The following is a 24,342-nucleotide window of genomic DNA, read 5'->3' as shown; positions in this document are numbered from 1 at the left end:
ACACTCAGGAGGTAGAGGCAGGCACATCTCTCAGTTCGATGCCAGCCTGGTTTACATGGTGAGTTCCAGGACAGCCAGGGCTACACAGAGAAATTCCTATCTCAAAAAAAAGAAAGAAAAGAAAAGAAAAAGCAGAAAGGAAAGGAAAAGAAGAAAGGGATGAAAGAAGGGCAAGTCCCAGTTTTCTCTATCTTTAATTAATTATCCAACACAAAAAATGGGGGTGGGAAATCCATGGTTTAAGTTGACAACTAATCACCCTTCCAAAAAAATACCCGGAACATAGGATGAAAAAAGAATTCCTACAATTCAGAAAGATACCATAAACCAAAGGCAGCCTTGAACTCAAGATATGGCAGTTAGCCGGGCGGTGGTGGCGCACGCCTTTAATCCCAGCACTCGGGAGGCAGAGGCAGGCGGATCTCTGTGAGTTCGAGACCAGCCTGGTCTACAAGAGCTAGTTCCAGGACAGGCTCCAAAACCACAGAGAAACCCTGTCTCGAAAAACCAAAAAGAAAAAAAAAAAAAGATATGGCAGTTAGTCATACCTACATTATATTCGTTCTTTAGTTTCTCGTGACAGGGTTTGTCGGTACAACCACCGTGGCTGGCCTGGAACTGGCGTTGTAGATCAGGCTGGCTTCGTACTCGTGGAGATCAGCCTGCCTCTTGTCAGAATGTTAATTCTTCACTATGAAAAATGTTCTCACGCGGGGGCTGGAGAGATGGCTCAGCGGTTAAGAGCACTGACTGCTCTTCCAGAGGACCCGGGTTCAGTTCCCAGCACCCACATGGCAGCTCACAACTGTCTGAAGATCCAGTTCCAGGGGATCTGACACCTTCACACCAGTGCACCTAAAATAAAGTAAATAGGCCGGGCGGTGGTGGCGCACGCCTTTAATCCCAGCACTCGGGAGGCAGAGGCAGGCTGATCTCTGTGAGTTCGAGACCAGCCTGGTCTACAGAGCTAGTTCCAGGACAGGCTCCAAAGCCACAGAGAAACCCTGTCTCAAAAAACAAAAATAAATAAATAAATAAATAAAATAGTAAATAAACAATAAGAAATATTTTTTAAAAATGTTCTCACGTTATCTTAGGTGATTTGATCTCCCAGTCCATTTTAGATCTTTTGTTATTGTTTTACTTTTTTGACACAGGGTCTTCCGATACCCCCCACACTCACCCCCAATTATCACGAAACTCATGATCATGATCGTCCTACCCCTGGGCAGGTTTGATTTTTAATCGATTTCTCAAGTTTAAGTTTCCGTAATTGCATTCACTGTTCCATGAATGCACTAAGACAGAGGCAGTCAATGCTGAAACAGCATGTAATTTGCTTTTCACAACTTCTGGAACCCAGAAGGTTCAGCTTCCTCCTGTATAAACCCAGGAACTAGAAGCACAGCTTCAGAAGACGCTAACGCGACTATCTTCCTCTCTTCAGTGCGTGGAGACCTAGCCGAGGCTGTCCTTGACTCTCTTGCCTCGCCCACTCGAGTGCCACAGTACAGGAATCTGCCACTGAACTAGCACAACACCTACACTTCCTACTGGGCTTTGAAATTCTTCCCAGCGCCCACAGGCTGTGTGAATGGGCGGAGCCTCGATCTCGGGAAAACTCGGCAGTGGGAGGGGTCTCCTCTAGAAGAGTCTCCTCCGGAACCTTTCGGGCAGAGGCGGAGTCTTCTGCCGAGGGCCCTTCGGAGAGAGGCGGAGCCTATCTCGCATCAGGACCAGTCTGGCTGCACCTGCATCCTTAGCTCAGAGCATCCCTGGAGCATCTAAGAGGAAAGCGCAGCCAGCAACCGGGGATTGGACTGTCGCAGGGGCAGTCGGCCAGACACCTTCCCCTCCCCTGATCTCGAGGTCCACAGCCGCAGCCTCGGTACTGACCCAGATTCCCAAAGTTGTCTGACCTCTGCAAAAGTGTTGCTATCAACAGCCTCTGATCACAACATGGCTGAGATCACAAATATCCGCCCCAGCTTTGGTAAGTAGGGTCTGACAAACTAATTTCGAAGCCATCAGGCCGTCGTAAAGCCAGATAGCTGAGGAATGGGCGGGGAGTGACGTGCAGATGGGATCCTTTCATTGCCAGCCCTGCTAGAATTGGGCCTCAGCGCCTGAATTTCATCTGCGGGCTGCAGGGGCTGACAAGGCCAGAGTCCCACCGAGGATAGGCGAGTCCAAGATGCTAAAACCTTGACTGTAAGCCCTCCACGGTGCACTGTCAGCACGGCCTGGGGTGAGAAAGGGCTGGCATGCGGAGGATGTGAACCCCTCCTTCTGGAGGAAGAGAGGTGGGGTGGTAGGCCGAGCCCTCCCCTTGGGGGCACGCAGGGCGGTGCCCCTTCCTCCCCCTCCTACTTCTGAGGGCTGCAGGAGAGGGAAGTGGCAAGGGGGATGGGGCGTCAAGATGGCAGCACGGAGACTATGGGCTGTGTGGCTGGCAGCCAAGGGAGGCGGAGGCCTCCGGGGAAAGCAGGGTGCGGGGGTGGAGAGTAGAAAGGAAGCCACTCCTTAAGCTGGTCAGAGGGTTGCTAGGGCTGGGGTAAAATGCTAGCCCTGTAAGCTTCGTTCTGCACCGTAAAGGTGAGGTCCTTCCCGGTGTTACCAAATGGCGCTTGGCGCCGCCGGGTGGAGAGATGACGTGATGTCTATTTCTGAGCCTCCTGGCAGTGCCTAGGCGCTTCTTCCTGGGCCTTTGTTCCCTGTTTCCCTGATCTGGCTTTTCAAAAAGCGGGACTCACCCGTGCTGGTGCTGGCGGGGGCGGCACTCCTGGTTGGGGGGAGGGGCGAGAGAGGCCCAGCCTGGGGAGGCCGCTTTGTGTACCACAGAAAGCATTACGTCATCTCTCCGAGCGCTAGTCTGCGACCTAGCCCTCTGGGCTCCAACAACAGTTTTGTACTCTCCCTAGGGCAGAAAGTGCAGTGGAAAAGAGGAGGGAAAGAAGGCAAGAGAGCTTTGGCCAAGTTGTTTCCTTTTGGGCAACTTCTCCAGAATGATTGAGGAGAGCGAACTTCTCATGCCGTGCCCTGACCACATGAATAAGTAAAATAAAAGTGCCCTGTGATTGCAGTTGTCAAGTGAGAGTAGCTCCAAGTCTAGAACCTTCACATTCCTTAAGAGAGTATATTCCTCCCACCCCTACCCCCAATCAAGAGAGAGTATATCCCTAAGACAATCCGGGGGTGGGCATTAGGTTCCAGAATTTAGGGTGGAGACACAAGCCAGCTTTAATAAAAAGAAAAAAATGGCTTTTCTCGCAAATAAGAGTTTTAAGGACTAGAACATAACCCAATGTTCTGTATTCTCTCAACATAGTGAGACATCAAATCAGAGAAAGCATCCACACAAGGGATCTTCACACCCTCGGTGCTCAGTCCCGTTTGACCCCAAGGCTGGACTGCAGTTCTGCTTTGCCCTCTGTCTGCTTCCTGGGTCCTGAGTTTCCCAAACTGAAACCTGTTTTGTGATCACATGAGAATCCCAGGATTTTCTTCTACTCTTTTTCTTCTCACACCCTCTTTCCAGCAGAGTCCTTTCTCTAAGTTCAACTCCAGAGTCCTCTGAAAGGAGATGAAACAGAGCCCAGCCCTGTGCTTTTTTATGTACTGAATCTTCCTTAGTCTTGGTGTATCTTCCAGTGTAGGCATCATTATGTGCACTCACCAGACCAGGAGAATGAAGCTTAGAATAAAGTCCAAATGAACGAAGGAGTCAGGGTTTGAAGCAGTGTCTGGCTGCTGCTATAGTTCGTCCTGATTCTGCTGTATGACACGGGTCTTAGTGACAGTGAAAGGCTATGCTTGGGGAGAGAAGTGTCAGTGATCAGGTCTGAGACTGAAGGAGTAGCCCACAGGACGAATGGGTGCTCGGAATTGAATCGGGTCCTCTGGAATAGGACAGCCCGTGCTATTAGCTGCTGAGTCATCTGCAGCCCCCACCTATGTTACTGAACATGAAAACTCTTTGTTTCTTATTGGTTCCCAACTTTCACTGAGCCATGAAATGTTCAGTCAGAAAAAATTTCAGAGACAAGACATAATGACCTACTGGGGAGGCAGAGACAGGCAGATCCTTCTGAATTCAAGGCTAACCTGGTCTACACAGCAACTTCTAGGGCAGTCAGAGAACAGGGTGAGACCCTGTTTTCAGAAAAAGAAAAGAAAGAAAGGGAGCTGGAGAGATGGCTCAGCAGTTAGGAGCAATGGCTGTTCTTTCAGAAGACCTTCATTCAACTCCCGGCACCCACAAGGCAGTTCACAACGCCAGTTCCACGGGATTTGGCTTTTCTGTGGTTACCTGGGTATTTTTAAACTTCTCTGCCTTTTTTCCTCATTCATGTGGGCTTGGGCTTAAATTGGTTTTTATTTCATCTATTTTATTTATTTGTTTATCTATTTATTTATCTATTTATTTATTTATTTATTTATTTGTGTTGAGGCAGGGTGTCTCTTTAGCTTTGGGGCCTGTCCCGGAACTAGCTCTTGTTGACTAGGCTGGCCTTGAGATCTGCCTGCCACCTCCTCCCAAGTACTGGGATTAAAGGTGTGCGCCACCACCACCACCTGGCTTAAATTGGTTTTTAAAAAGTAGTTGGAAGTCTCTTTTGTGGGAGGGGGTTGCAGGATTGTGATCAGTTCTTTCTGTGAAGCTCTGGCTGTCCTAACTCACTGTGTAGACCCAGCTAGCTTCAAACTCACACACATCCTTTGGCGTCCGCCTCCCAGTGTCTGGGATTAAAGTCATGCACCATCATGCCTGCACTGTGTGCTGTTCCACACGCGCAGGGTGTGGGAGAACAGACAGTGGTAAGGTCCATGAAGACAGACTGGGCTATTAAGAGTATAGAGGGTGGGAAAGGTTGTGGTTTTTATTTATTTAAGTTTTTTCATGTTTGTTTTATGCTTGTTTTGTTTTTTATTTATTTATTTTTATTTTTTTTCTGAAGCTGAGGACCGAACCCAGGGCTCTACCACTGAGCTAAATCCCCAACCCCTTGTTTTGTTTTTTAGGTTTTGTTTGTTTGTTTGTTTGTTTGTTTTCTCTACGTAGCTCTCGATGTCCTGGGACTCTCTTTGGAGAAGGCTAGCCTAAAACTCACAAAGATTCCCCTCCTCTGCCTCCCAGTTAATCTGCTGTGATTAAAGGCTAGGAACTCGCCCGCCCCGTAGACCAGGCTGGCCTTGAACTCACAGACTTCTACCTGCCTCTGCTCCCAGAGTTCTGGGGTTAAGGCACACACCACCACAGTCTGACGCAAGGTTGTCAGTGCTAGGGAAACACTTCCCTGTGGACTGGCTCAAGTTCTGGGCGCTCTGGATTGGCTACATGGCAAGAAAGGTTTTAAGAGAAAATTATATTTGAGCTGGATGTGGTATCAAATTCCTTTATTCCTTTAATTCCAGCTCTCAGAAGTGGCAGCCATATTTCTGAGTTCAGGGGCAGCCAGGAGTACAAAGCAAATGATGGGATGGTCAGGACTACACAGTGAGAGCCTATCTCCGAAGAAGAGGAAGGAAGGAAGGAAGGAAGGAAGGAAGGAGCAAGAAAGGAAGGAAGGAGGAAAGGGAAAGAAAATGCATTTGACGTTTTCTTCCTATTTGAAATGCTAAGAAAATAAATGAGACTCCGGCATATAACAGACACACATTTTAGGGACCTAGGACCAGAGACTTGATAACAACTTACGAAGTATACAGTCTGCAGACCTAGAGCTCATCTTTCCCTCTTTCTTTCTTCTGTTTTCGACATTTATTTCTTTGTTCTGTTGGGTGGAACACACATGCTAAGTGTATACAGGTCAGAGGGCTTGCAGGAGGAGGCAGCTGTCTTCCACCGTGTGATTTCTGGGGATGAGTTCAGGCCACTGGACCTCTGGTGGCACCTTTACCTACTGAGCTATCCCACCAGCATTCTTTTTTAAGGTAGAGTTTTTTGTTTGTTTTTTTTTTTGTTTTTGTTTTTGTTTTTTTCGAGACAGGATTTCTCTGTAACTTTGGAGCCTGTCCTGGAACTAGCTCTTGTAGCCCAGGCTGGGCTCAAACTCATAGAGATCCACCTGCCTCTGCCTCCCGAGTGCTGGGATTAAAGGCGTGCACCACCACCACCCGGCTAAGGTAGACTTTTGGGGTACTCTAGACTGAAGCTTGCTACATGAGACATTAGAGTCAGGCTAGCTCTCAACTTGCAATAGCCTCAGACTCCTGTTTGCTGGCATGAGTCACTCATCATGACTCAATACTCTTTTTTATTATTTTATTTATTCATGTATTTTATGTATATTGGTACTTTGACTACATGTATATCTGCACCTCAGAAGAAGGTATCAGACAGTTGTAAGCTGCCATGTGTGGGTGCTGGGAATTAAACTCAGGACCTTTGGAAGAGCAGTGAGTGTTCTTAATCACTGAGACATCTCTCCAACCCGGCTCAATACACTTTTAGCTTTGCACCCACTCTGACCACTCCTGCTCACCCTCCCAAGACCAACAAAACTCAGTACCATACCCTTTCCCACACAGCTCTCAATCAGTTAGCAAGACAGTGCCGTTGTTGACTGTCTGTATTGGGTGTACCGGATCAGTCTCCTAAAACCAAACACACAGCTCACGCCCTGGGTAACAAATTCCTACACAAAAGGCAACCTTCAAACACTCAAGGCACAGCTTTCTGGGAAGCACAAATAAAAGTGACCAATCAACTCTGCAAGTGCTATAAAGTTTTAATAAAAAAGAATAATCAGCCAGGCAGTGGTGGCACACACCTTTAATCCTAGCACTTGGGAGGCAGAGGCGGGCGGATCTCTGTGAGATCGAGGCCAGCCTGGTCTACAAGATCTAGTTCCAGGACAGCCAGGCTTACACAGAGAAACCCTGTCTCAAACAAGAGCAGCAACAGCAGCTAAGCAAATGTGTTCCCTGACTTTAGCAGGAAGGCAAGAATACGGATCACCTCCTGGGCAGTGAGCCGGAAAAGCTCCCACTGTGGAGACGGATTGAGGATAGTTCAGCCCCACAAGGGGCACTCTCTTGACAGAAGCAGAAGTCTTATTCTGACACACCTCTACTCTCTTCCTTCAGATGTGTCACCAGTGGCGGCTGGCCTCATTGGGGCCTCTGTGCTGGTGGTGTGTGTTTCCGTGACTGTCTTTGTGTGGACATGCTGCCACCAGCAGGTGGAGAAGAAGCACAAGACCCCGCCATACAAATTTATTCACATGCTGAAAGGCATTAGCATCTACCCAGAGACCCTCAGCAACAAGAAGAAAATCATCAAAGTTCGGAGAGACAAAGATGATCCCCGGAGGGAGAGTGGACGAGGGAACCTGTTAGTAAATGCGGCAGAGTCTGGCCTGCTGGGCCAAGAAAAGGACCCCAGAGGGCCTAGCTCTGCATCTTGTATAGACCAGTTACCCATCAAAGTAGACTACGGGGAAGAACTGAGGAGCCCCATGACAAGCCTGACCCCTGGTGAGAGCAAAGTTACCTCCCCATCATCACCAGAGGAAGACGTGATGCTGGGATCCCTTACCTTCTCGGTGGACTATAACTTTCCCAAAAAAGCTCTGGTGGTAACAATCCAAGAGGCCCATGGGCTGCCAGTGATGGATGATCAGACCCAGGGCTCTGACCCCTACATCAAGATGACCATCCTTCCTGACAAGCGGCATCGAGTGAAGACCCGTGTGCTTCGCAAGACTCTGGACCCTGTATTTGATGAGACCTTCACCTTCTACGGCATCCCATATAGCCAGCTACAGGATCTGGTGCTACACTTCCTCGTGCTCAGCTTTGATCGCTTCTCTCGGGATGATGTCATTGGGGAGGTCATGGTACCACTGGCGGGTGTGGACCCCAGCACAGGCAAGATTCAGCTGGTCAGAGACATCATCAAGAGGAACATCCAGGTGAGGAGGAAGAGTGTGCTGGGGAGGGATGGCCTCAGTGGAGAGGTGGGAGGGTCAAGGGAGCACTCATAGCAAAGACAGGTGACAGAGAAGTTACTGAGATCTGAGCTCTCAGACGTAAGCAGCAAAGGAAAAGAGGAGACCTAGGAGATGTGTTCCTCTCACAGTCAAATCCTGGAAGACAAAAAGGCAAGTTGCTTCTAAAATTTCACTTACTGGTTGGTATCTTGATGCTGCATTCAGCTTGCTCTGGCTGGTCCTCCAGCCCTAGCCCCTGCACCATGTATCCAGTGCTCTAAAATCTGTGAGCTTCCTTGAGGGAGCATGCACTCCTACTCCTGGAAATCTGTAAACCTCAGCTTCCTTTCCTAGGTGGGTATAAGTATTTTCATAAATGTATCTTTTTTTTCCTTGAGAAGAGGTCTCTATATATCCCTGGCTGTCTCAAAACCCACTAATAAACTGACCTTAACCTCACAGAGATCTGCCTGCCTCTGCCTCCCAAATACTGGGATTAAAGGCATGAACCACCAACTTTTGTCTTACTTTATTTTATTTATTTGTGGGGTTTTTTCTTTTTCTTTTTTCTTTTCTTTTCTTTTTTATTTTCTTCTTTTTTGAGACAGGGTCTCACATAGACCATACTGGCCTTGAACTTGATGAGTGTTCAAGAATGCTCTTCAGCTCCTGATCTTCCTGCCTCTACCTCCCAAGTGCTGAGATTATAGGTGTGCACTACTATGTCCAACAATGTGCTATGTGTGTGTTTTATTTTGTTCTGTACATATCTTTTATTGTGTTTATTTATTATTTATTTGTCTACGTCTGGGGGACACACGTGTGAGTACGTGTGTCACAGCAAGTGTGTGGAGCTCAGAAAACAACTTTCCGGAATCAATTCTTCCCTTCTACTCAACAGGCTTGGTGGCAAGCACACTGACCTGCTCAATCATCTCAGTGGTCCCTGAGTGTTTCTTTCAGAAATATTGTTATTATTGTTGTTGTTTTGTGTGTGTGTGCTTGAGGAGACCAGAAGTTGTTGAATTCCTTGGAGCTGAAGTTGTAGGCAGTTGTGGACTGCCTAATGTGGTTGCGGTTCTCTGCAAGAACAACAGGAGCTCTTAACCACTGAGCCATCTCTCCAACCCCTGTTTATGTCTTTTTTAATTTAATTTGTTTTATTTATTTTTGTGTGTATGGTCTTTCGAGACAGGGTTTCTCTGTGTACCTTTGGAGCCTGTCCCAGAACTTGCTCTGTACACCAGGTTGGCCTTGAACTCAGAGGTCTGCCTGTGTCTCCCTCCCAAGTGCTATAATTAAAGGCGTGCATCACCACCACCCAGCGAATGTCTTTTTATAAGCCTGCTGTAAATGCAGTTTAATATACTACACAGTTTCCAGGCCCTAAAGTTTACCACAGAGACTTTTCCTTTCTTACTCCTTTCCCTTGTTTGCATTGGAGAAGGATAAGGCCCTCCACACTGCTTTTTTTCCCTCTGTCCCCACTCAGGAACATTGCTCTGGAATTAATTTCAGAAGTACAGAGCGCATACCGCCATCCGTCCTGGTGGCTCCTTCACTTCTTCCGCAGGTAGGAAGCAGAGCAGGACTGAGTGTGTGCACTGGGGTTCTGGAACTGCCTGGCCCCACATCTTCCCAGGGGTGTGATGTGTGACAGTGGCACCTGACTCCTCTCATTCTGGAACTGGCTGCCTGGCCCCACATCTTCCCAGGGGTGTGATGTGTGACAGTGGCTCCTGACTCCTCTCAGTCTGGAACTGGCTGCCTGGTCCCACATCTTCCCAGGGGTGTGATGTGTGACAGTGGCTCCTGACTCCTCTCAGTCTGTTCTCCTCAGCCGATAACATTGCCTTCCTTGCTAGGTTATGATGCTGACACCAGGTAGCGTGCCCAGCGTATTAGTTCTCCCCTCTGAGACTGGATGGAGCTGGGGAGACAGAATCACAGGGCATATTGCTCAGTGAAAGTGGATTTGTCTAGTATGGAAGAGGCCCTGGCTTTATACTCCCCAGGCAAAGGAGAAAAAATGAATGGGGGCTTTAATTTTTAATTTTTACGTAGAATCTGATGGAGCTGAATATGACCTTGAACTTGTTATTCCTCTTTCTCAAGTACTGGGTTATCGGTGTGCACCACCACCCACCTTTCTGTAGTTCTAGGTTTGTGCATGCCAGGTGAGCACTCTACCCCCCGAGCTGTGTCTCCAGCACTGGTTTCTGTTGTTTTGTTTCATGACCCGGAGTCTTACTATTTACCCTCTATGTCCTGAATCTCACTATGTAGCCTGGGCTGCCTCTGAATTTACAATAATCCTCCCGCTTTTGCTGACCAAGTGCTAGGATCCTGTACCAGCCAATTTAACTTTTAGAACTGGGCATTATGGCAGAGGCCTGTAAACCCAGTTTTGGTAGGTGAGAGCAGGAGGATTAGGAGTTCCAGTGTCAGCACAGGCCTCACGGAACCCTCTCTGATGTGTGTGGGAGTCGGAGGGCTGAGGATGTGTCTGAATTGGCAGAGCGCTTATCTATTGGGCACAAAACCTTTGGTTGAAACATAGAGGATTATACCTATAGTCCCAACGTTTAGGAGGTAGAAGCAGGAGGGTCAGGGGTTCAAAGTCAGCCTTCCTTACAAGTTCAAGAACAGCCTGAAATACATAATATCCTGTCTCAGAAAGAAAGGAGGAAGTAATAGGACCACCTGCTTTCCTCAGGTCTCTGCTCCGACTCCCATTTCCAGGGGCTCCAGTGTCCATCTCCACTCTGCCTTGTTCCCAGCACTGCCCACCACTCTCCCAGTCCACTCATGTGCTCACAGTCCAGCACTGGGAGAGGGGCTGGCTCTGTGCCGAGTTTCAGCTGGGAAGAGACTGGCAAGAAAAGGAACTGATTCAGGCTGGAAACAAAACAGCCGCAAATCCAGGGCACTGGGCAGAGTGCACAGACAATGGCATTTGCTAAACTGCCAGAAGCTCTTGGGGAGAGCCAAGTTTCCCACTTTATCAACTCCTTTCATGAGGATGAAGCCAGGGCTAGGATCCTGAGCAATACATCGCAATGGAGAGGTCCAGACAGGACCCCTGAGTTTGCCAGACTCCCACACTTCCTGAGCCTATATCTCTGATCAACACCTGGGATTCTGTCTGATTTCACCCAACACTCCTTCAGTCATCCCCAAAATCCCCAGCAGAACAACCCCAAATGCCTACTCCTGATCTTCCTATGACAAAGCACCTGCCCTTCGTGTGTGTCCCTCGTAGGCTTCAGCAAGAATTACTAGACATTTCATTTTCTAGTTCATCTCTAAAAGGTACCGTTTATTGTTAAGGGGCTTAGGAATGCGTTGGGGATCTCACGCAGGGTCTGACACACACTGAACTACATCCCCAGCCCAAGGCATCCTCGTACAGCTTATAACCAAATCATCTTCCTTCCGAGATTGCTTGGTAGGAGGGCGCAGACTGGCCTAGTCGGTGGGGTAGTTGGGCAGCAGTGCTGAGCCACACACAGGTTGGGGGCGTCTGTGGTAATACGGTTCTGGGTGGAATCTAGGTATGCACTCTTCTGAACTTACACTCCAGGCCCCAGGCTTGGTGGTGGTTCTTTTTTGTTTGGTTGGTTGTTGTTGCTTTGTTTTGTTTTGTTTTTTTTCTGACAGGGTCTCACTATATAGCTCTGGCTAGCCTGAGCTATGTAGACCAGGTTGGCTTTGAATTCATAGAGGTCCAACTGCCTCTGTCTGCCAAGTGGTGGGATTAAAGGTATGTGCCACTATGCCTGGCCTATGGAATTAATTTTCTAAATTTTTAATGTATTTCTTTTATGTGCATTGGTATTTTGCCCGCATATATGTCTGTGTGAGGGTGTCAGGTCTGGATATTACAGACAGTCGTGAGCCGCCATGTGGATGGTGAACCCGGGTCCTCTGGAAGAGCAGTCAGTGCCCTTAGCGGCTGAGCCATCGCTCCAGCCCCAAGTTTATTTTCAATTTATGTGTATGGGTGTTTCGCCTACATGTATATTTATACTTATGGAGGCCAGAAAAGGGCACGAATTCCCTGGAACTGGATTTATACAGATCGTCTGAACTGCCATGGAGATTCTGGGAATCAAACCCAGGTTTTCTAGAAGAGTAGTCAAGTGTTCTTAAATGCTGAGCTGTCTCTCCAGCCCTTGAACATAATTTTTTTAAGGAACTGCTTTGTTTTCTTATATTTTACTTAGTAAACCTAAGAGAACTCCCTTTCTCATAAGCCTGGAACAGGAGAGAAGGGAGCAAATAGTGCACTCTGGGAACAAAAACTGCAGGCTGGGGGAGTGGGGAAAGAGGTGGCTGCAGAGTCCGTGAGAGTCTTGAGAGTATAATGGTCCTTGGATCATGTTGCTTACCTGGGTTAGTGTCATGGGAACGAGAGGGTCCTTAAAATCCCAAATTTACATAGGGCCTCCAAGGTCATCCAGTCTAGCTATTGGACTGAAGGGAGAAAGAAAAAGTGTGTCAATACTCCAGGAACACAAAGAGAGCTGCTTCCTGTGGAGAGGCAGAGGCGGTGGAATATTCAGGTTTTGTTTCTTGCATTTTCTCATGGTTGTGATTTAGAGTGGTATTGGCCCTGCAGACGTCTGGTCCTGCGAAAGGGTTATTGAAGGGGCACACACACACACACACACACACACACACACACACCAGCACAGATGCAGGCCAAAAATTACTCTGAAAGGGGCGTTCAAGTGGTTACAGGGAAGTGGTGCTGTCCTCACCCAGGTCCTGTAGGATCTCGGTCCGGGTCCACTGCGCCACAGTGGAGGTTCTCTCTCAGACCCAGCTAAAACCTTTCCTCCACAGCTCCCCATTTGCTTGCGCCACAGCAGGGTCTTTACGTCCCGAGGTCTGGGACTGGGACACAGCCCAGCTCCCAGCCCTCAAAAGAGCCATTGATAAGGCCACTTGGATTGAGAATTGGACAGAAAGGAAAGAGGAGGGGGTTGCGGGAGCAGAGTGGCATTTAGGTAGCGTTGTGGCTGCAGGCTTGGGGAGCACAAAGGCTGCTGAATAGGGGTGGGCATTCTGCCAGAGGTGAGAGAGGAGGTCAGGAGGGAATGATTTAGGGGAGAAAACGAGTTGTCTGTTTTCCCAAAGAACTAGGGATGGGGTGCAGGGATTTTGATTTCGGGTGACTCTGCAAGAACAGATTATCTGGGGAACAGCTTTAAGAAAGAAACTCGCGGATTGCTTTCAGGGCTTTTGGGTTTGGCTTAAGAAAGGGTCTCCCCCAAGTTACTAGATCTAGGTTCAAATTTGCCATCTTCCCTCTTAAGGCTTTGTAGTAGCTAGGTTACAGGCATGTGCTTGGCTCTAAGCCATAATCCTCTTTGTTTATTTTTTTGATTTTTTGGTGTGTGTGTGTTAAATAGGAAAGTATCCGTTTACATTTTTAAAAATGTGTATGTATGAGTGTTTTGACTACATGTGTTTATGTGTATCACGTGTGTATCTGGTGCCCTGGGAGGTGAAAGACAGCCTTGGATCCCCTAGAACTGGAGTTACAGAGGTTGTGAGCCAACATGGGGGCTGCTGGGGACCAAACCCAGGTATTCTATAAGAATATAAGAACAGCAAGTGTTTTATTCCATTGAGCTGTCTCTCCAGCCCAGTATTTGGAGTTTAGAGACAGTTTTTGGAGCTCTTGTAGACCAGGCTGGCCTCGAACTCAAAGAGATCTACCTGCCTCTGCCTCCCGAGTGCTAGGATTAAAGGCGTGCGCCACCACCACCCGGCATTTGTTTAGTTTTCAAGACAGGGTTTCTCTGTGTAGCTCTGACTGTCCTGGAACTCTCTGCAAACCAGACTGACCTCGAACTCACAGAGATCCGCCTGCCTCTGCCTCCTGAGTACTGGGATTTAAGATGTGTGTTACTACCACTTGGCAATGTTGTTTCTATTTATTTATGTATACCTCTGTGAGAGTACCAAGGAAACCAGAAGAGGGTATCAGTTCCCCTGGAATCAGAGTTACCGGTGATCATGAGCCCCTGACACGAGTCCTGGGCACCACACTCAGGTCTTCTGAAAGAACAGAGCATGTGCTTGGCCACTGCCCCATCTCTCCAGCCCGTCTGAGGGTATGAGCATGCAACGGATTGTCCTGCTTTATCCTAGCTAGATTCAGGGATGGCGGCAGGGAGTCACCATCGCCCCCACCTTGGTTAATTGGCTTTGAGACAGGATCTTGCTGTGTATCCATGCTTACCTCAAACTCCAGTCTTCCTGCTTTAGCTTCCCAAGTGCTAAAATGATGGGTACTCAGGGCCAAAGTCTTCATCCATACAGGATGAAGCACTGTCTAGTGAACCGTGAACTCCATAGTATGACCAGGAACTCATTCTACTTTCATTTAAGAGTTACTTATCTTTCTTTTGCGTGTGAACATTCGCCTACACTCTTTTTTTTTTTAAATATTTATTTATTTATTATGTATACAATATTCTGTCTGTGTGTGTTCCTGCAGGCCAGGAGAGGGCACCAGACCTCATTACAGATGGTTGTGAGCCACCATGTGGTTGCTGGGAATTGAACTCAGGACCTTTGGAAGAGCAGGCAATGCTCTTAACCACTGAGCCATCTCTCCAGCCCTCGCCTACACTCTTGCACTGTATCATGCAGTGCTCTCGGGCGCCGGATGAAGACATCCGATCCCCTGGAACTGTAGTTATAGACATCCGCGAGCCTCTCCTCCTTCTTACCTAAATAAAAAGGAAGGGTTTTAACTTTAACATTAGTAAAACACTATACAGTAAGAACAGTTATCAAGCCGGGCGGTGGTGGCGCACGCCTTTAATCCCAGCACTTGGGAGGCAGAGGCAGGCGGATCTCTGTGAGTTCGAGACTAGCCTGGTCTACAAGAGCTAGTTCCAGGACAGGCTCCAAAACTACAGAGAAACCCTGTCTCGAAAAACCAAAAAAAAAAAAAAAAAGAAAGAAAGAAAAAAAGAACAGTTATCAAGTAAGAATTACATTTACAGGCTGGAGAGATGGCTCAGAGGTTAAGAGCACTGGCCGCTCTTCCAGAGGACCTGAGTTTGATTCCCAGTAACCGCATGGTGACTCACAACCATTTGTAGTGAGATCTGGTACCCTCTTCTGGCCTGCAAGGATACATACAAGCAGAATATTATGTGCATAATAATAAAAAATTTTGCCGGGTGGTGGTGGCGCACGCCTTTAATCCCAGCACTTGGGAGGCAGAGGCAGGCGGATCTTTGTGAGTTCGAGACCAGCCTGGTCTACAAGAGCTAGTTCCAGGACAGGCTCCAAAACCACAGAGAAACCCTGTCTCGAAAAACAAAAAAAAAATAAAATAAAAAATAAATAAATAATAAATTTTAAAAAGGTGTAGAAACATCTATATGGTAATACAAAAATAACTTTTAATTGTATCAATATACCAAAATCCATACAAATGTAAACTATTGAGGTTAATAGATGCTTTTTTATCCTATATACCTATGTCCTTTTTATCCTTTATACCTATGTCCTTTTTATCCTATATACCTATGTCCCCATAACAATGACAAACATTCATAATCAGCCAAATGACCAAAACCCACCTACCCCACCTCTTGGGAATGTAGGTGTCATGTTCTCTAGACTGCTTTCTGTTGTCTGGGGGCTATGTTATCTCCAGGGAACCCCAAGGAAATTGAGATTAATGGTCAAATTCTTGGAAAAGAAAACTAGTTGTAACATTTGTTGTCCAGTCTCAGAGTTGTCCCCATGCAGAGGGATCGGCATACATGTCTTCTGTGTTGTGGTTTTTCTTGGCTTATGTCTGTAGGCAGGATTTCCAGGAGGTCTCTTCCAATCAAGCCTGATCACCTTGAAAGAATCCACAGCTTTTCATTTCCTGTGGAAACAAAAGCATAGCCTCTCCCCCAACACAATACATTCTCTGAATTCCATTTTAAAGTGAAGGCAGCATCCCTAGAGTATCCAGGCCGGTAATTCAGCAGTCCCTGTAACAATCCCATGTCTCCCAGCAGCTGTCATTCAAAAAAAACTCAACACAACACCAAACAGGATGCCTGAGTGTTTCCCATCTTTACGTGTGCTTTTTTTATGTTATCTTACTCTCTCTTTAAAGACTTTATTATTTTTAAACTATTTTTCCTATGTCTTTCTTTCCCTGCACATCTTTATGCACACTGTAACCTATCCAGAGGCTTCTCTCATCTGGACCTGTCTTTACTCCTTGTCTCTAGCCTTTTCTGGCCGCGTGAGCCATACCTAAACGCAAAGTGACTGCACTGGCGGATGGGTCTGCCCTGCTTGGGTCTGTTAGAGCTGAGCCTTAAGCCTGTTTAAATGTTTAACTGAGAGCTGCATTCAACCGCCGCAGCTCTTGGAAGCTGGTGCCTGCACTGTGGCAGGCATTTTTACATAACTTATTTTCTCTACTTAATGTGCTGGCTAGTTGTGCTCGCTGTACGTCAGAACCTCTTTTTCTCGGGAGGGGGAGGCAGGGAGTGGACACTTTTTGAGACAGGATTTCTCCGTGTAACAGGCTGTTGTCCTGAAACACGTCTTTACAAAATTAAACAAAGGCAGCTTAAACAAATGTAACACACCTTTACATAGTTAAAGTAATATTCCACAACAAGCCTCCTTTCGGGTACTGAAAATTGAACCCAGGTCCTCTGCTAAAGTAGCCAGTGCTCTTAACCCCCACGCTAACTCTCCAGCTCCTTGTCTAATGGTTTCTAATAAAAAACACACATACACACACACACATACACACACATACACATGTACACACACACACACACACGTGTGTGTCTGGATGTTTTGCCTGTGTGTGCACCATATGTATGCCTGGTACCCGTGGAAGTCAGAAGTGAAAGATGATGTCAGGTTTCCTGGAACTGGGATTGTGGATGGCTGGAGCCACCATGTGAATGCCGGGACCTCTGAGCCGTCTCTCCAGCCCTCAATTCATTCTAATGAGTTGAAGCTAATGAAGACACCTACAGCTGACTGTGTCCCAAGGTAGTTCCCAGAGGGGCTGCTTTCTTTTTCTTTTCCAAAAGCTGAAAGCCACAGTTGGAAGCTGTAGCTTGCCAAAAATGACGAGGCCCCAAATTAAACCCCCAGAACTACTTCTCCACTTAGAACAGTGGTTCTCAATCTGTGGTTCGTGACCCCTTTGGGGTTTAAATATCAGATATCCTCACATATTGGATATTTACATTATGATTCATAACAGCAAAATTATGAAGTAGCAATGAAATAATTTTATGGTTGGGGTCACCACAATATGCAGAACTGTATTAAAAGATTGCAGTGTTAGGAAGGGCAAGAGCCACTGCTTTAGAACGAGGAACAGCAAGCTGGGCAGTGGTGGCCATGCCTTTAATTCCAGTACTAAAGAGGTGGAGGCAGGGGGATCTCTGTGAGTTCAAGGCCAGCCTGTTCTACAGAATGAGTTCCAGAACAGCCAAGGCTACACAGAGAAATGCTGTCTTCCTGGAACTAGCTCTGTAGTGCTGGGAATAAAGGCTTGTGCCACCACCACCCGGCGAGAAACCCTGTCTTGAAAAGAAACAAACAAAACAAAAACTAAAAAGAAAGGAAAGAGAAAAAGGTGTGATGATGTTTCTTTCTGTGGTGAAGGAGCTTGCCTCCAAAGCAGGTGATCTGCGCTAATGCCGTGAAACTACATGGTAGAAGAAGACTCCTACAAACTGTCCTCTGACTTCTACATGTGCATCATGACATGCAAATGTGCGCGCGCGCGCACACACACACACACGAGTAGACAAATGGAATTGAAAAAAAAGAAAAAGATAGTAAACTAGTCGGGCGGTAGTAGTGACACTTTTATTCCAGCACTCGGGAGACAGACAGGCGGATCTCTGTGAGTTTGAGGCCAGCCTGGTCTACAGAGTGAATTTCAGGCCAGCCAGGGCTACACAGAGAAACCCTGTCTCAAAAAAACAAAGTAGGGGGGCTGGAGATATGGCTCAGTGGTTAAGAGCACTGACTGCTCTTCCAGAGGACCCGGGTTCAATTCCCAGCACCCACATGGCAGCTCACAACTGTCTGAAGATCCAGTTGAAGGGGATCTGACACCTTCACACCAATGCACATAAAATAAAGTTAAATAAAGCATAAAAATATTTTTAAAAAAAAGTTTAAAAAAAAAAAAACAAAGTAGGGGCGGGCTGGAGCAATGACTCAGAGGTTAAGAGCACTGGCTGCTCTTCCAGAGATCCTGAGTTCAGTTTCCAGCAACCACATGGTGGCTCACAACCATCTGTAATGAGACCTGGTGCCCTCTTCTGGCCTGCAGGCATACATGGAAGGAATGCTGCATACATAATAAATAAATAAATCTTAAAAAGAAAGAAAAGAAAAAAGAGCAGGTGTGGCAGTATACTGTAAACCCAGCACTCTGAGCAGGGGCAGTAAACCCAAGCCTATGTATAATAAGTTTGAAGCAGTCTGGGGATGAGAGACACTGTGTGGGCAGAGAATAAACGAGAGTGAGTGAGTGTGTCCTAGGTGAATCCCAATAGAGCGCCTGCCTGCCTGCCTTCTTTTCTCTATCAATACCGGCTTTCTCTGGGTAGCCCTGGATGCTCTGAGACTGGCTCTGTAGACCAGGCTGACCTTGAACTCAGAGACTCACCTAACTCTGCCTCCCAAGTGCTGGGATTAAGGCATTGTGACACTACCGCTTGGTCAACACAATTTTTTCCTTTTCTTTTTTTCTTTCTCTTATTTTCTTTCGCTTTGAGACAGGATTTCACTATGCAGCCCTGGCTGGCAAGGGCTGCCTCAAACTCCTGCATCCGCTTCTGCACTGCTGAGACTAAAGGCCCAGCTAGGGGTAGAATCCCAGCCTAGCATGCAGGAGGCTCGAAATTCAGTTCCCAAGACCACCAACAGAAAGAAAGAAGGCACACAGTCACATGTGTATCAGCCAGTGTAGCTTTGAGAACTCGGGCTGACTTCCCATGCTTCTGTACCTGACCTGAATACACACCCTTCCGTGCCCCTCAGCACACCCTCCTGCAGGCTCTTCCTTCTCCCCTGCAGATCTGTGTAGCCCCTGCTCCCCTCCAGGCTTCTCTCACCTGAGGTCTCTCCCCTCACCTGAGTCTCTCCCCTGCAGATCTGTGTAGCCCCTGCTGCCCTCCAGGCTTCTCTCACCTGAGGTCTCTCCCCTGCAGATCTGTGTAGCCCCTGCTCCCCTCCAGGCTTCTCACCTGAGGTCTCTCCCCTCACCTGAGGTCTCTCCCTTGCAGAAATGCATTAGCAGAGGGGAACTCCAGGTGTCTTTGTCGTACCAGCCCGTGGCACAGAGGATGACAGTGGTGGTCCTCAAAGCCAGACACTTGCCGAAGATGGACATCACCGGTCTCTCAGGTAGCAGCTATTTACTTCAACCCTACCCCACCCTACCGTGGCCCTGGCGTACTCCAGCATGTCCAGACCCACCCAGTCTTCTGTCTACTTTCCCTCCCCATGACTAGGCCAATAGACTTCCCCAGCCACTGTGGTGCTGGGGGTGAGCCAACAAGGGTATTCTAAATCCCGTGCATGCTGCAGCACTTACACCAGGTGAGACTTGTGAGAAAGACTGCCAATATCTGTCCCCATCCCCTTGATTTCTTCAGACCTGTATATGGTCTACTCCACATCTGCTTGGTTTCCCCAGCCCTGACCGAAGCAGCTAGACTCATGTGTACGCATGTCAGGTGCAGCCACTGATGCCCTGATGGTCAGCAAAGATACGGATGACAGAGTGTCCTCCTCTAAATTCGTGGGTCCTCATGTTAGGGTGATCCCCAGCCATGCAAGTATTCCATGGCTGCTTCATAACTGTGGCTTTGCTGCTGTTATGAATCATTATGTAAATACTGATGGGACCCCAGTAGGGTCGACATGCAGCAGAGGACTGTGTCATAGGCCTGTCTCTCTTTTTCTTCTCTTTGGTGGCCCCAGATCCTTATGTCAAGGTGAACGTCTACTACGGCAGAAAGCGCATTGCCAAGAAGAAAACGCATGTCAAGAAGTGCACTTTGAACCCGGTCTTCAATGAGTCCTTCATCTATGACATCCCCACTGACCTCCTGCCTGAGATCAGCATTGAGTTCCTTGTCATTGACTTCGATCGCACTACTAAGAATGAGGTGGTGGGGAGGCTGATCCTGGGGGCACACAGTGTCACAGCCAGTGGTGCGGAACACTGGAGAGAGGTCTGTGAGAGTCCCCGCAAGCCCATAGCCAAGTGGCACAGTCTGAGCGAGTACTAGTTCCTTCTCGCCTCCGACCCTGGGGCCAGGCTGGGGAGGCACACGGCGGGGAGAGATGACAGAGAAGCTGACTCAAAACCTCATTTTAGTCGTAGAAGAAAATTTCTTACAAGACAAACCACACAAAGAGCATCTTACTGCACACCACTGCAGGTCGGTTCTTAGCGTGAGAAGTCTTTTCTTCTTTGCAAGGCACTAGACGATCTTTTGTTTTTAAAATGGGGGGGGAGAGAAGGAAAGACCCCACAGTCTATATATAACAATGTAACCTTATACTTGCATGTCTAATACAAACAAGAAATTAGCCTAACCGATATCAAGTTGCAGATTTTAATCCATGAAAATTGTGTTTTGTGCCGAACTGTATTTGCTGATCTCCTGAAATTGGCCTCCTTTTTATCAGGCTTCTCTGGGTTATTCCCGTTTCCCATCATAGCAGAAGAAAAGTCTACTCTTGTAAAACCCCATGTTCCCGTCATTCCATCCTTTCTTCTATCACCTCTCAGGTCTCCACTCTTTGGCCGAGTTTCAAGTCCAGAGTCTGGAGTAAGCAGAGGAACAAGTGGGGTTTGCAGGAGAAAGAGTGATTGAGAATGGGATCTCTGCTGTTAGCCACTTACCATAAAGGAGTAACAGGCAGTCCGTGACTAGTGACAGGTAGCATGGCGGGCAGCGTGGCGGGCTTGGGAGGCGGAACCGGACTTAGGACTTGCCGATTTCTCTGGAAGCTTTGGAGACTTCAGCTTCGGCCCGAGGGAAGTACCATTGAATACCAGCTGATCCCGAGTGCTACTTGCAGGTCAGGGGACAGGGGAAGGAGATAAAATATCCCTGCAGAAGCTCTGGCATCCCCTCATGCTGTAGATGCTGATGGAAGTTGCTTTCTGTTTGATAAGGAAGCAGGCCTCAGGACTTTCTCTCTGAGGTTTACAGAAATGGTTCTTAAGAAAGCTGAGTGGGGCTGAATAGTGAGCTAATGTAGATGCCTTCAAGGCCCCCACTCTCCTCAGCACAAGCACAAGGCTGGAGAGCTGAGAGTCACACCCCACGGTGAAGTCCATCGCCTTTCTGCCCCTGGGCAGGACAGTGCAGAGCCTGGGCATCTGGAGCTCAGATCCAAGTCTCTGCGTGGGACTCAGGAGTGAAATAAGACACAGCTTGATCCGGGGCCTGGAAGATTATCTGTAACTGAAGTGCCCACTTCCCTATAGGACCACTCTCCAGCTTGCTTCTGAGAACAGGTGGACTGACCAGCTTGGTTTCCATGGCGAGGGTGGTGACGCTGCCTTTGGTGTTCCCTTAGTGCTTGTAGATTTGAATCCACTCTGCCCTCCCCACTCACCCTTTCATTTTTTGTTTTGTTTGTCTGCTTTGCTTTTCCCCTGCGGGATTCTTGGCAATGCAGAGCGGCCCTGTGTAGGCAGGGAGACCCACTTTGCCCTTGCCCTTCTCCGCCATTGTGATCTGACTTAGTGTCTGGCCATCAGCTGGGATCACACCACTACAGTCTCCGCCCTTTAACCCATGGAATGTAAATACTGTATCATACGTAGGAGACAATACTTTTTGTTTTCTAAAAAGGCATTTTGACATAGTTTAACGAAAACCTGGCGGGAGCATTCTAAGCCCCATTAGGGAAAAAAGTCGAAATGATTCCTCTTCGTCGCCTTAATGTGTAAAGATCAGAAGTCGCTCAGCAGCTTTAGTTCCTTCCCTGAAGCAATGCTAAGTGACAGGTGGAGTCGTCTCCGACCTGCTGTGTGTGCCTCTGTAGCTCCTCCTGAGAAGTCGGGGAACAGCCTCACCCCTCCTCCCTTCCCCACTTCCCTGCAGCTCAATCCCTTCCCCAGGCTCGGGGCTGCCTCCGCGCAGGATCCCTCCTCCTACCTCAGGCCTGATCCAGCGTGTCCGAAAGCTTCTTAGTTGACTTGGGTTTCTTCACAGAGCTCGCTGACGTGGGCGGAGGCAGACTGCCCCTTCCGCTCAGTTGAGAGACAGACAAGAGAGTCACATCTTAGCTGTTTTGCACAAGGCACTTGTGGTTAGGAATAGGTTAGGGAAGGTCACTCCCAATTCCCAGCAGCCAGTCGATGTAGATTTCTCGACTCTTTGGTACTATGAGAATTATTCCCAATATCAAAAGTTCCCTTGTGAGTTCTTCCTTCTTTGCATTCTCAACAGCGCACAGCCGCGATCTGCAGTGCTGTGCTAGAGAGAACTGCTGTGTGGGACCAGGGTGACCTACCCAGGAGAGGGATATGGAAGACTTTCAGTACTGGTCATGACAGTGACATTACCCTCACCACCACAATCCCTCTCCAAACAGGTTGTCTTTCTTTACCTTGTGTCTTCTCTTGTAAAAATAAAACTCTAAATAAAAGTGTCAATTTAAAAAGAAAAAAAAAAAACCCAGAACAAGCTAACATGAACTGTGTGAACTGCATAACGCCGTGACGCTAACCTGCAGTCTGTAACGCTGTCGTCTATGTTGACTTGTTGATGCGCCACACGTGCAGAATAAAGACTGATTCACAGTAAACAGGCGCAGTGCTGAGTCTGCTTTTCTTAAGCTGGGGGACTGGAATTGATGACAGCACTCAGGCACCCAAAGGATGCCCTAGGCCAGCGATTCTCGCGTGACTGAGAAACCATTCCGCCACTCTAGCTACACAGGCCTGTAAAATAGGTGTGACTTGTAAAGCCACAGCCACCAGGAGAGAGAGCAAATTTTTTTTTGCTTGTTTTAGATTTATTTATTTTACGTGTAGGTGTGTTTGCCCACATGCATGTATGTGCGCTGTCTGCAGTATATGCTGGGAAGGTGTCAGTTCCTCCTAGAACTGGAGTTACAGGTGGGTGGTAAACTACCAAATGGGTGCTGGGAACCAAACCTAGTCCTCTGCAAGAGAAACGAGCACCCTTAACTTCTGAGCCATCTCTCCAGCCCCTGAGATGCTAAGTTTTAGTACTGATAACTAATCTGCCCCTTTAATGGAAGATATTTATTCCAAAATGAACCACTTCAGTGTCTTACTGAGCCTTGCCATAGCTCAGCAGAACCTGGCCTCTTTTCTGAATTAATTTCAGGAAACTGTACCTTTGCTTTTTCGTCTGTCTTTTTCCAGAGCTGGTGCCCGCCTTCCCTCGGGGCTTTCTCATTCCCTGAATTCCACTTCTCTTTGCCTCACTTGGCTGCTCACAAAAGGCATGGTCAAAGCCGGGCGATGGTGGCACACGCCTTTAATTCCAGCACTTGGGAGGCAGAGACAGGTGGATCTCTGTGAGTTCGAGACCAGCCTGGTCTACAGAGCTAGTTCCAGGACAGGCTCCAAAGCCACAGAGAAACCCTGTCTCGAAAAACAAAAAACAAAAAAACAAAAACAAAAAACAAACAAACAAACAAAAGGCATGGTCACCCCTCCTCCCAGCTAAATGGGTTGCAATTTTCTTACTCTGTTGATTTTCTCTTAAAACTCTATTGCTAACTGGGGGTGGAGAAGGCAATCTCCAATCAGCACCAGGGAATGCAAAAAATCCACGAAGGCAGCGAGGGCTAGACTTTTCTATCTGAGGGGAAAATAAAGGAACACACTTTCTGATGGGAACTTTCTCTTTTACTTCATCTTAAACAATCCTGTCTGCGCTTCTCTGTCTCCATGAAGTTACATTCTTTACATACAGCTACATGTCTCTCTTTACATACATACATCTCTCTCCTGCATGCCATACATCTCTACACACACATCCATCTTCACATCTTTCTTTTACACACATTTCTCTCTGCATCTCTTTTCTCTGCAGCTAGAGCTTCATCCTCCTCCACACAGCCACAACTGTGCAATTAATCTCCACAGCTCTCACCACACGGCACTCTACATGGCTCCCAGGCACAGCTCTCTCACCACACGGCACTCTACGTGGCTCCTAGGCACAGCTCCTCCACGTAGCAGCAGCTCTTCCACACAGCTTGCTCTCTCTCTCACACACACACACTTCTCTCTCACACACTCAACACACATGCACACACACTCACATGCATGCACACTCGCCCCTCTGCCCAGCTCTTTCCATAGCAGCCTTCCACATAGCTC

General features: G+C 47.8%; 1 protein-coding gene across 2 annotated transcripts; it reads left to right on the top strand.

The window, feature by feature from the left end:
- Positions 1 to 1,708: 1,708 nt before the first annotated feature.
- Positions 1,709 to 22,790, top strand: Syt11 (synaptotagmin 11). Of its 2 annotated transcripts, none has more exons than XM_041655920.1 (4): positions 1,709 to 1,993; positions 7,090 to 7,916; positions 19,241 to 19,361; positions 19,941 to 22,790. In XM_041655920.1, exons 1-4 carry the CDS (start codon positions 1,960 to 1,962, stop codon positions 20,249 to 20,251), a joined length of 1,293 nt encoding a protein of 430 aa, XP_041511854.1. In that variant the 5' UTR covers positions 1,709 to 1,959; the 3' UTR covers positions 20,252 to 22,790. The 2 variants fall into 2 exon arrangements, with proteins under 2 accessions (XP_041511854.1, XP_041511853.1); XM_041655919.1 differs by having other exon boundaries at positions 1,713 to 1,993; positions 19,241 to 19,364.
- Positions 22,791 to 24,342: the final 1,552 nt, after the last annotated feature.

The sequence above is a fragment of the Microtus oregoni genome, unplaced genomic scaffold (genome assembly GCF_018167655.1).
Source record: "Microtus oregoni isolate MIOR12 unplaced genomic scaffold, Mior012 000007F_ref0000211, whole genome shotgun sequence".
Classification (NCBI taxonomy): domain Eukaryota; kingdom Metazoa; phylum Chordata; class Mammalia; order Rodentia; family Cricetidae; genus Microtus; species Microtus oregoni.
This window is presented reverse-complemented; position numbering and strand designations above follow the sequence as displayed.